We start from the raw sequence: 11,989 nt of genomic DNA, 5'->3' as shown, positions 1-11,989 counted from the left end.
TCTTGTGTTTTGGAAGGTCGGCCAGTGTGGAGGGGCTGCAGTGGTCTGGCGGTCAGGGGTCCAGGCTGCTGATCGGAGGGGTGACAGTTTGCGCCTCTCCCCGGCAGCTGTTGGTGGGATGCGCACGCACTGGCATGCACTGGGCTGCTTGACAATGGTGCTCTGTCCCCCTCCCTTGGGCTGTGTCGCCAATAAGTGGTGAAAAAGTTAAATGACTGATTGAACAGCTCTGAATGCCTGCAACCATCAAGGACGACAGGAATTGGCCAGGAAAGTTGTTATTTAATAAAAATTGAAAAAAAAAAAAAGAAACATAGGAAAAGATGAATATTATAGGAAAGAAATATCAACATGCCAGAAGTGTCACTGCCAAGGCAATACTTGGATCCCACAGCAACAGTCTCACCTCAACTCTCCCTGACCTTGTTGTTGGCAGGGTGTGCTGGCCTTTGCCTCCCTCCCCCCTGCTGCCACCATGCTGAGAAAGGACTGAGAGAGAAGCAGACGGCCCATGAAGTGATACAAGGCGACAGAGGTGGCAACAAGAGGAAGGTTGTCGCTGCTGCACACTGTCGGAGGCAGGGTGTGCTGGCCTGTGCCTCCCTCCCCCCTGCCGCCACCATGCTGACAGACAGAAGCAGACGGCCCATGAAGTGATACAAGGCGACAGAGGTGGCAACAAGAGGAAGGTTGTCGCTGCTGCACACTGTCGGAGGCAGGGTAGGCTGGCCTGTGCCTCCCTCGCCCCCTGTTCCCGCCGGGACTGACTTGGAGTGGCCGTGGCAGTACAGTTTCCTGACGTTCTTCACGTAAGTTTGAGACCAGTCATCTTGCAGGTTCCAGTTGTTGGCGGGCGGAGTGTCTCAGGTCTCCTCCACCCACATCTCACGTAGGTTCAGAAACTGTTCATATTTCATTGCGTGGGTCACCTGTTACACGGGAGAAGCAAGTTTTGTTGACATGGTTGGATTAAGCAGTGACTGTACAACTGTAATGCTGTTTCCAAAGCTAGAATGGGTAAAATACAAAGTAATTAGAGTGTCAAGTTCAGTAAATAACTTTTTATGTTTATACCACTTACTGCTTGTCACCATTATTTGCATTAATTATGGAATCAATTTTGGAAGAAATTTTTTTTGTACCTGCAATCCTCCTGCATAAGATGGTGCCTTCTGCTTTTACGTATAAAGAGTGCAGTATAAGAGGAGGCAGTGAAGGCTTTGTAACAAGTGGTACAAACAGTACATGACGTTTTCTTGGTTGTATTCACCACAATTACTTTATTTTTTACCCTATCCAGTTTTGGAAATTGTGTCGTAGTTGTACAGTCACTGCTTGATTCAATGATGCCAACAAAACTTCCCTCTCGTGCAACAGGTGACCCGTGCAAAGAAACATGAACAGTTTATGAACCTACGCGAGTTGTTGGCTGGAGGAGACCTGAGACACTCCGCCCACCACTAGCCAATCAGCAGCATCCTTTCCTGCCGGCTAGGGATGAACAGGATTACTAGAACTGTGTCTGTGTTTTGCAAAGATTGGGAATAGTGTCTAGTTTTATAAAGATTGGGATAGTGTCTTGTTTTGTAAAGATTGGGATAGTGTCTTGTTTTGCAAAGATTGGGATAGTGTCTTGTTTTGCAAAGATTGGGATAGTGTCTTGTTTTGCAAAGATTGGGATAGTGTCTTGTTTTATAAAGATTGGGATAGTGTCTTGTTTTGTAAAGATTGGGATAGTGTCTTGTTTTGTAAAGATTGGGATAGTGTCTTGTTTTGTAAAGATTGGGATAGTGTCTTGTTTTGCAAAGATTGGGATAGTGTCTTGTTTTGTAAAGATTGGGATAGTGTCTTGTTTTGTAAAGATTGGGATAGTGTCTTGTTTTGCAAAGATTGGGATAGTGTCTTTAGTTTTGCAAAGATTGGGATAGTGTCTTGTTTTGCAAAGATTGGGATAGTGTCTTGTTTTGCAAAGATTGGGATAGTGTCTTGTTTTGCAAAGATTGGGATAGTGTCTTGTTTTGCAAAGATTGGGATAGTGTCTTGTTTTGCAAAGATTGGGATAGTGTCTTGTTTTGTAAAGATTGGGATAGTGTCTTGTTTTGCAAAGATTGGGATAGTGTCTTGTTTTGCAAAGATTGGGATAGTGTCTTTAGTTTTGCAAAGAAACATAAGAACATAGGGAAACTCCAAGAGGCTGGGTGGCCTACACAGGGCAGCTCCAGAATCCCCCCACTACTCAAGATGAGTGAGGTGTAGTTTCAGGGGTTACAGGTAGAGGCTTGATCCTCGTTTACCTTCAGTACGGGCTTACGCTCCAGCACCCTGTCTCCCTACTGCACCCACACCTCACTGCCACCTGTCATCCTCGTCCATGTAGCTATCCAGTCTACTCTTAAAACAAGCTATCGTCCCTGCACTAACTATGTGATTGCTGAGTCTATTCCATTCCCCCACCACCCTATTGCTAAACCAATGCTTGCCCATGTCTCTCCTAAATCTATACTTTTCTAATTTAAATCCATTACTGCGTGTTCTATCCTTCTGGCTAATTCTCAGTACTTTACTTATATCGCCTTTGTTGTAACCCTTGACCCATTTGAATACTTCTATCAGATCTCCCCGCACTCTTCGGCTTTCTAGTGAATGTAAGTTTAGATGTTTCAGCCTATTTTGATATGGGAGGTTCCTCAGCCCCTGAATCATCTTGGTCATCCTCCTCTGAACTGATTCTAGCAAGTTGATATCCATTCTGTAGTGTGGGCACCAAAACTGGACAGCATAATCTAAATGTGGCCTAACTAACGCTAAATAGAGTCTGAGGATGACTTTTTTTTTTTTTTTTTTTATATATATATATTTTTTTTTACGTTGTGGCCTATTGCGCCGGTAGGCTTCTTCCCGGTGGATCCTGATGGTCGGTCCAAGGCTTCTTCCCGGTGGTTCCTCATGGTCGGCCCAGCCCGTTCTGGCGCAGGCGAGTGTTTGTAGTGGCGCCATCTTGCATTGACTCATGCTGCCCTCCCAGAGCTCATCTTTAATCCTAGAATCTAGAGTCTGGGTTCATAGGTGGTCTTCTAGACAGCATGTGGGTAGTTTTAAGCCACTCGGCGGCGGCTGAAAAATCCCAGCTTGGTGGCACCGGGTGGGGATTGAATTCGCGTCCTTCTTAATGCGGGGCCGTCACGCTATCCATTCAGCCACCGCCTACCCTATCCTGTTGGTTACCGTCCTGTTAATAAAGCCTAATACCCTGTTAGCCCTATTCCTCGCACTAATACATTGCTTCCTTAGCTTTAGGTCAGAGTTCACTAACACTCCCAAATCCCTTTCACACTCTGATCTGCCTATCGCTGTGGAGTCTAAACTATACCCGTGTAATGGGTTGCATGTTCCTACAGTAAGTACGCTACACTTGGTGATGTTAAAATTCATCTGCCATTTCTCTGACCAAGCTGACAGTTTGTTGAGATCCTCCTGCAGTGCTCTTGCATCCTCCCCTGTCCTAATAGTGCGTCCTATTTTGGTGTCATCTGCAAATTTACCTATGTCACTAGTTATCCCCTAGCAAAGTCTCCCCTCTCCACACCAAAGTTTCAGGGCCAGCTGCATCATCAGTAATATACATACAGTCATCTCTCGATTAACGCGAGGGTTACTTTCCTGGAGATGTCGTGTTATTTAAAATTGCATTATTTAAACATAATTTCCCCAAAGGAAACAATGGTAATAGGGCAGGTTACATTCCTGGACACTGGGAAAGTCTGCCTATTTTGGGGATTTTGTTACTCTAACCTTAAAAAAACATTATTAATACATTAGTAGGTCACGGAAACAACAAAAACACACATTTTCATTTTATTTAAATTTGTTCTTCACCTGCGTCGGCCACTGTCAAGGCATGTATTACTGTATGGTACGATTGATTTATCGTAATTCGCAACAAAGAAAAAATGCAGTACCGTAATTTAGTACCGTACCAGTAAATCACACTTGTACTGTACTGGTATGCTAAAATATCATACCGTAATTTCGTACCATGCATACATGACACTGATATGATAAATCATACACATATAGTATAGCAGTATACACTACATTATTTCTATAACAGGTTATATTTCATTTCATTCAATATACAGTCGTCCCTCAAACAGTACGAGGGTTAGGGACTCAGGGCCCCCGTACTATTCGGAAATCCGTATAAAATTAGTGAGCCCCCCTAGAGATACTCCTGGGATGCGTTTAAGAGAGGGAATCGGGACTCTTGGAATGTCCTGAGTGCTCTCAAAATGTGACGCGGCAGCACGAATTGCCAACTCGGCACGTCTTCTGGCTCCCAGCTTTGAGAGGCGGAGCTTTTTTTATCTGTGATGACATCATCAGCAAATATGGTGGCCCAAACAAACACATATAAGTATTTCCATTGCATTTCACCTCTCTGTGCCCCCATAACCACTGCAGCTTCCTTTTCATCTTCTGTTGTAAGGAGTTCATCAACCAGGACAGCTAGTAATGCATGTTAAACGTCGCCAGGAAGATCAGCGTACGCCATTTTACTGCGAGTGAGACACCATTACCATAGCAACGATGAGGCTTAGTAAAAGGACGGTCTTTATCTCCACTCTAGCAGCACTCCTGGGGCACTGGCAGTTACTGCGGCAAGAATTTCTTTTACACTGTGATAGATACAGCGAACACTGCTCTCATTCACGTGGTATGCTGTCCCTACTGCAACGTAGCTCATTCCAAAACGTAACTTCTAAATCTGAATTCTTCTGCAAAGTGAACACCTTTCTTTGGGGTGCTTTCAGCAGGTGTTTTTGTAGAACAGTGTTGCCACTCATGCCATGGCTACTTGGTGCGACGAGCGGGAAACTTAAATGTCCTAAAAACATTCTTCCATGGCAATCCCTATAAAACCGAAAACGTACTATTAGAAACTGTACTATTTGAGGGACGACTGTACTATGGATATCAATAAACTAGGAAAATTGTATTACTTTAGAAATACAATTAAACCTATTTACAGATGCATGATGTGTTGCAACGCAGCAACATTATTGCATCAATTATGTCTGCCTTTAGATATAGACATCGCTCATTCAGTATGAAGCGCAAGCCCGAGAAGGTCCTTTCAACGCTGGTTTGCGTTACAGGAAGCCCGACTGCCACCAGCATTTTTTTTTTTTTTTTTTTTTTTTTTTTTTTTCTCTCAGAGTGAGGATGACAGTGCCACCAATGACATATATTCTCACTTCTCCCCACCCGTGGAGTGTTGTTGAAGCTCTCAACAACTTGAGACTTCATGCTTATTAGTGGCTGCTTTGGCCCAAGCTGAGTCATCACCCTGATGCAACAAGTCATCCATTATTCAACATTCACCAACATACAAACTTAGGCATGGAAAAAAAAAGAAAAAAATATATATAGCATCCTACCTTATAAACAGGAGACTATAGTCGGTTCACCCGAGTCTGAGGTGTGCATTGTCGCACAACGGCAACCTGCAGCCGCACAGCGTGTCCCATTTTGTGGCTTCTGTGTGCTGGCCTACGCATGGCAAACAGTCGTCAGTGTCAATGACATGCAGGCAGCAATAACAAATACTGTCTATTACAGTCGATTTTGAGTTAAAAATATTAGTAATGTCACAAATAGCTGTTTTGTTAATTTACAAGATCGCTGACTGTGATTATTAAACAGCCTTGAAGCTGTCCGCCACTGATGAAATTAGCTGGCTTTATATTAATAAAAACAGCTGTTTGCGACATTACTAATATATTTTAACTCAAAATCGATTATAATAGACGGTATTTGTTATAGCTGCCTGCACATTATTGACACACGACTGTTTACCATGCGTAGGCTAGCACACAGTATCCACAAAATCGGACACGCCGTGTGCAGGCTGTCGCAAGCCGATAATGCTCACTTCAGACTCGGGTGAACTGACTATAGAAGATGTATCTTTGAGTGAAGAACACCAGGAAGAAGACACAACCCTTATGACCCTGGCCTTAACTCAGGAGTCAGGACTCTCGAGTCTCGACATGTCTTGTGCGGAGGTCTGGTAAGAACTGCTGTGCTGACCCGTCACATGCTTTGAGGTCAGAGCAAATTATTTGCTTAGCTACCGCCTGCCACTCCACCCTTAATCCCCTGGGAAGGCCGAGACCTCACTTACCTGCCTTGCCACTCCACTCCAGGTCCCGCGGGAGTGCCAGCACTTGACCTCACTCACTTCATTAGTCACCTGAATGACCTTATCACAGATGCAGGTGTTCGTCTATATCTTGGTACGAAAAAGGGTACAAAAAATATCGAACTTTCGTGCGTACGTACTATTAGAAAAGTATCGTACTGTAATATCGTACCGTACTTTTGCCGTCCTCAGATTTGTACCGTACCGTAATTTTGTACCATACCGTACCATACTTTATGCCTTGGCCACTGTCCCTTCTCACCTCGCGCTCCCTTCACCTCCTTCACTCTGGCTCACTTGCCTCCTTCCTCTTCCTTTGACTACCCATGCTGTTGGTGACAAAGATAACCTCCTCCCTCCTCACCCCGTCCTTCCACCTCCAGGGGGTGTTGAATCGATCATATCGTGTTAGTTAACCCGAGCTAGAATGATGGCAGACCTTTTTCAGGGCTTTCACGAGTCGTGGCTGTGGTACGGTGGACCCTAAAAAGGGCTCGCCATAAAACACCTAATTTGAGCTAATTGTAGGCAGTGGTGGCATAGCGCAACCCACCATGAATGCCCGAGGTCATTGTGGTGGGTGAGTGATCTTGAGGTGGGCTTTTTTGTCATAGGTGGTGCTGTAAAGTCATGGCATACTCAATTAGCTATCCATATAGTAATCACTTGTCAAATTCTCTACAGTAGACAACAAGCGACTATTGGCTAGATGCCACGCGTCACGAGACTGTTTATTTTGTAACAAACACCACCCAAAAATAATGGAGTTTGAGTTAAAGTAAATATTTTTAACGGCTTTTTGGTTATGAGAGGAGTACTCTGATGTTCATTCCATGCTCTTTTCTTAGTCTCAAAATGCAGCGTTTCTTGGCCACTTCTCGGAGTTCCCATAGCCGAAGCCCACGGGTTAAACGTATCTCCTTAATCCCTTCAACACGAGGACGAGTATACTGCGTCCGTCCTTGCGTGCCCCGTACCATATCCGAGGACGCGCATACTGCGTCCTGGGTCGCTTTAGCCAATATAGGAGCTATTTTATCTGTATTTATGCTTACATCTCAAAATTATCAATTAATTTATGTTTCTTCATGTGCACCATTTAATTCTGCATGTTTTCATATATAATACATGATGATTATGTCGAGTTTGTGGCTAAAAAGTTGTTATATTCAGTAGAGACATTTGAAATTTGGCGCGCGCAGCGACCTTGCATACGGCGCGGGGCACTGTTTTGGCCCGGCCGTAGTGAAGGGGTCAAATATCAACTTTTGTTAAATCAAAAACGCGTTATTTAAACTCGTGTTTATCGAGATGTGACTGTACCAACAAAGTCTCCCCTCACCATGCAGAAATTTAGGTCCAGCTGCATCAGTCGTAACAAACACATGTACTAACACAGCCTCCCCTCCGCACAGAAAGGGTTCTTCAGGCGCGAGAGGCTGGAGGAGATGAAGGCACACCGGGCGATGCTGCAGCGTGCCCCCACCGGCGTCAGTAACCCAGCAGCCATCGGGGAGCAGAGCCACAGCCGCCAGCCGCCGGTGTACGTACTGCCTGTGTTGGGCTGGCCGGGTTATCGTAGACACAGCGCCACGCCAAAGATTCCCAAGTGTTGTAGTGACGTGTAAGTCTGTATGGCGTTGGTGCAGTGTAGAGCAGTGAAGTGTAGTGTGGTGTTGTGCGTCCTCTTGCGCTGAAGGAAGAGTGACTTGAACCTTTTGATCTGGTCCTGAACTTTTGATCTTGCCGTGACCTTCAACATTTTGTGTTTTGTTTACAAGTGGCGTGGATGCGCCATTCTTTGTGACCAGTGCTAGTGACACTTGTTAGGCTGCTTGAATAAGAAATGAACACTTGAGACTTGCCACCCCTTCCTCTGCGATCCGTGTCTTTGCCCTCGTCAAGGTGGAGGAAAGGCGTTTGGTACCAAGAGTCTTGTTGGTGCAGTTGAACTCGGTATTCTGAGATGTTCCGCCTCCCACATAAGCTACAGGAACTCACTGAGCTATGGCTTACAGCCAGTGCTATTAGTAATTCAGTACCCTCTTGAGTTTCGCACTATCTGAGTTTAGTGATCCTCGAGTATAGCGCTTAGTCCTAAATTCTTACCATCCCGACTTTCGCGCATTACCGCCACGAGTTTTGTGCTGCTTTGACATGTACGGGTCACGTCTACCTACCGTCAGCGTCATGCATGCTGCCTTAAAAGGCGGTGTCCAACCATTGGGGCTATGGGCAACCGCTGTTGCCCGTATGCCCAACCGGGAGCGAGTTGTTGGTTATCCGTATGAATGGAAAACGGTTGTGAGTACGAGTGTGGGTACGTGGGTACCGAACGGCTGCGTGTAAACAAACAGACGACGGCAGTGGCTGAGGAGTGAGGAGCAGTCATTCAAGAAGTTTTCTCCTTGGCACGCCTCAAGGGGGTGTTCTAAGTCTGTTTTTGTTTAATATTTTGATGCATCGGCTACTCACTTCTCTACCTGACATTCCTGGTATTACGATTACATGTTACGCTGATGATATATGTGTTCATTCCACTTCACCAAGGGATCTTCAGCTGTTTCTTGCCTCCTCTCCATGTCCTCCTCTAACTGTGGTGTCATTGTCTCTCCTGATAGGAGCAGGATATTTTCCTGCCGCCTTCCTGCCGCTCTGCCAGACTTCACCGTTGGAGGGACTGTCATTCCCTTGTGTACCCAGTACTGTTACCTTGGCGCACCTGTCAAGATCTCAACAGTCTTCCCCGCCGGGCGTCAGACCCATCCTCCCACCCATGACTTGTTGGATTGCCTCCAGAGACGGCTTCAACCTCTCCAGTGGCTCACTAACAACTCTTCGGGCATCTCCATTCCTGTGGCCAGGACCATATATATTACTTTCATTCGCTCTGTTGTTGATTACCTCTCCCCTGCCTTGGTACAACTTCCCCGAACTACTTTAGAGCCCTTAGAAATTGTTCAGAAGAGAGCGATGAGAGTCATTCTCAGGTGTCCCATGTCTACCAGGATTGAAAATATGCAATGCGAGCTACGTCTTCCACCCTTGGTCGAGAGAATTTATTCTAATGTCACTCGCCTCACTGTTAAGTGCCTCCATTTCCCACATCTCTCGCCCCACTACTCGCAGCTGATCAGGATGTCGCTTGGACCCGCTCGACCTGTTCCTCCTATATTGCCCGCTGGTCGCGCCCTTATTCGGTCTGTCTCTTCCTTGATGCGCAGTCTTGATTTGGATATTCCTGCTGCTGACGTTCCCCCAGGCCCGCCCCCATGGCTGTTGCCAATGCCAGAGGTAAGCCTAACTCCTGCATCCAAGTCGGACCCGCCTCCCTTACAGCTGCAGTTGGCCCTGGAACACGTAGCAACAGTGATGTCCTCCATCACAGCTCCACACTGCCTCTACACTGACGGGTCACTGCAATCGGACGGTGCGGCTGGTTGTGCACTCTTCTCTCCTGACTTGGAGCCTCCTCCTGGGGGATGAGTTGGCCGTCGCCTCCGTGACCACTCCAGCTCCACATTGTGTGAGCTATGTGCCATACTAGATGCCGTCAGCCTCGTTTGTCAAAGGGGAGTAAATGCTGCCATTATTTGTGATTCTAAGCCTGCCCTTCAGTCCCTGTCTGCTGTTCAGCCCACCCACCCTCAAGTCGTTCAACAGATCCTGTCCTTTCTATCTTTAACCCTCTGAGTACCGCGCTATGGCGAGAAAACTAGTACACCCCATACCGCACTATGTGCAAATTTTTTTTTTTTCTTTCAAAACACTCGAATCTATCCCAAAACCATAAAAAATGTTGTCATTCCCCTTTCCGTAGCTTAGAAGTGTACCCCCTTCATCTCACCCGCAGCCCGCCCCACCCGTCCAGCCCCGCTCAGCCGAGAGCGAGTTCATGCGGCTGTGCCCGCCACTCCGTTTCAGCGCGGTTTTGTAGTTCCACACTTTTTACACAGTGCATCATATATACATTTTATTTACACTATATACCTGACATACAGTCTCTTCTCGTAAAAAAAAACACAGTAATTCATATATACACTTTATTTACACTATATACATGACATGCAGAGTCTTTTCTCTGAAAAAAAAAAAACCACTTGTTGCTTCACATATACACTTTATGTACACTTTATACATGACATACAGAGTCTTTTCTCTCTGTTTTTTTAAAGCTAACACACACACACACACACTTATATATATATATATATATATATATATATATATATATATATATATATATAAATATATATATATATATATTATATATATATATATATATATATATATATATATACACTCAACCCTCGATTTGCCGGACTAAAAGGGGGGAAGGCTTGTCCGGGAATGGCAAATGTCCGGGGGTCTACCCCCTTGCCGGACTTTACCCTATATATGTCCGGGAAACACAACCCACCCCCGGACTACACCTCGCATAGCTGTCCTATACTGTCCTGTAATATAATATATTACCTTCTACAACATGCACATATACAACATACATATACTATATACAGGTACTGTACTGTTTTTTTTATTAGCATTTACCTTACTGTAGATATATTGATGGTAGATATCTGATCCCGTGTGGTCTAGTGGCGGCTTCAGTAGTTTCGTCTACTCAGAATCAGACACGACTTCCATACTCGAGTCATGTGACCTGAGATGTTCACCACTAGGGCCTGGTTGAGGAGAGGTGGTAGTGGTGGTGGTGGCAGTGGTGGTAGTGGCGGTGGCAGTGGTGGTAGTGGCGGTGGCAGTGTTGGCAGTGGTGGTAGTGGCGGTGGCAGTGGCGGTGGCAGTGGTGTCAGGCTTGCTCACTTTGAAGAACTCTTTTATCAAAGTCTGTCTGCCAGACTCGTGTTGCATACGAATGATTTTAGATCGAAGCAGGCGAAGTTGATCATAGTGAATCTGGATGTCTTGCCGAGAGCAATCTTCAACAAACTTAAGTAAGACATCAGCACATTCACGAACGACGCTCATCTTTACTGTAGGTTTCACCTCACCTGAGTCACTATCCTCACTGTCGCTCTCCTCACCCGTCACAGCCGCTACTATTTGTTCAGTGTTGAGAATTTCATTTCCTTGTGTTTGATCATTTTCTTCCAACCACTCATCCACGTCATCCACTGTTACTTCCTCTTCCCCAGACTTTTTCAGTAGCTGGTGAAAGTCTGTAGCCTCGAAGCCTTCAAAATCGGCGCAGTAATCTTCATCCTTCATAAGTTTCTTCCAGGCATTAGTAAATGTTGTGTGTTTCATTTCTCTCCAGGCCTCATACATGTTATAAATAGCAGCTCTTATGTTGTAGTTTTTTATGTTAGCCAACGTTCTCTTGCCTCTAGTATCCTCAACTGCATCATCCTCTGTCTCCAGCACAACCAACACGTCATCCAGGTATTTACGTAGGTAAATCCTCTTGAAACGCACTTATAACTCCTTGATCCATAGGCTGGATCAAGGAGGTAGTGTTCTTGGGCAGAAACATAGCTTTTATCTTCCGTCAGCACTTTTTAACACATCTGAGGAAGGGTGGGCGGAGCATTGTCAAGCAATATTAAAGCCTTCACGTCATCCGGTCTTATTTTGAGCACTTTCTCTTGATAGTTTTTCACTTCCGGAACTAAGTGATGTTGAAAATAATCAGTAAAGATATGAGAGTTGAACCATGCCTTAGATGAGTTATAATAATGGACAGGTAACTTGTCCATAATATCCTTGAGAGCCCGGGGTTTAGCTGCCTTCCCCACGACTGTCAAGCCTATGAGTACCAGACGCATT

The 11,989-nt window shown here is 45.4% G+C and overlaps 1 protein-coding gene across 18 annotated transcripts in view; it reads left to right on the top strand.

The window, feature by feature from the left end:
* Positions 1-11,989, top strand: part of LOC126992370 (uncharacterized) — a 49,752-nt gene that overhangs the window by 15,207 nt on the left and 22,556 nt on the right. For 6 of the 18 annotated variants that reach the window (XM_050851096.1, XM_050851098.1, XM_050851100.1 and 3 more), the window contains 2 exons: positions 7,618-7,826; positions 8,824-10,057. In XM_050851096.1, coding sequence (XP_050707053.1) covers positions 7,618-7,826; positions 8,824-9,688 — 1,074 coding nt within the window. In that variant the 3' untranslated portion in view covers positions 9,689-10,057. The other 12 variants (XM_050851150.1, XM_050851141.1, XM_050851168.1 and 9 more) reach the window with 9 other exon arrangements.

This window comes from Eriocheir sinensis, chromosome 7 (assembly GCF_024679095.1).
Source record: "Eriocheir sinensis breed Jianghai 21 chromosome 7, ASM2467909v1, whole genome shotgun sequence".
NCBI classification, from domain to species: domain Eukaryota; kingdom Metazoa; phylum Arthropoda; class Malacostraca; order Decapoda; family Varunidae; genus Eriocheir; species Eriocheir sinensis.
This window is presented reverse-complemented; position numbering and strand designations above follow the sequence as displayed.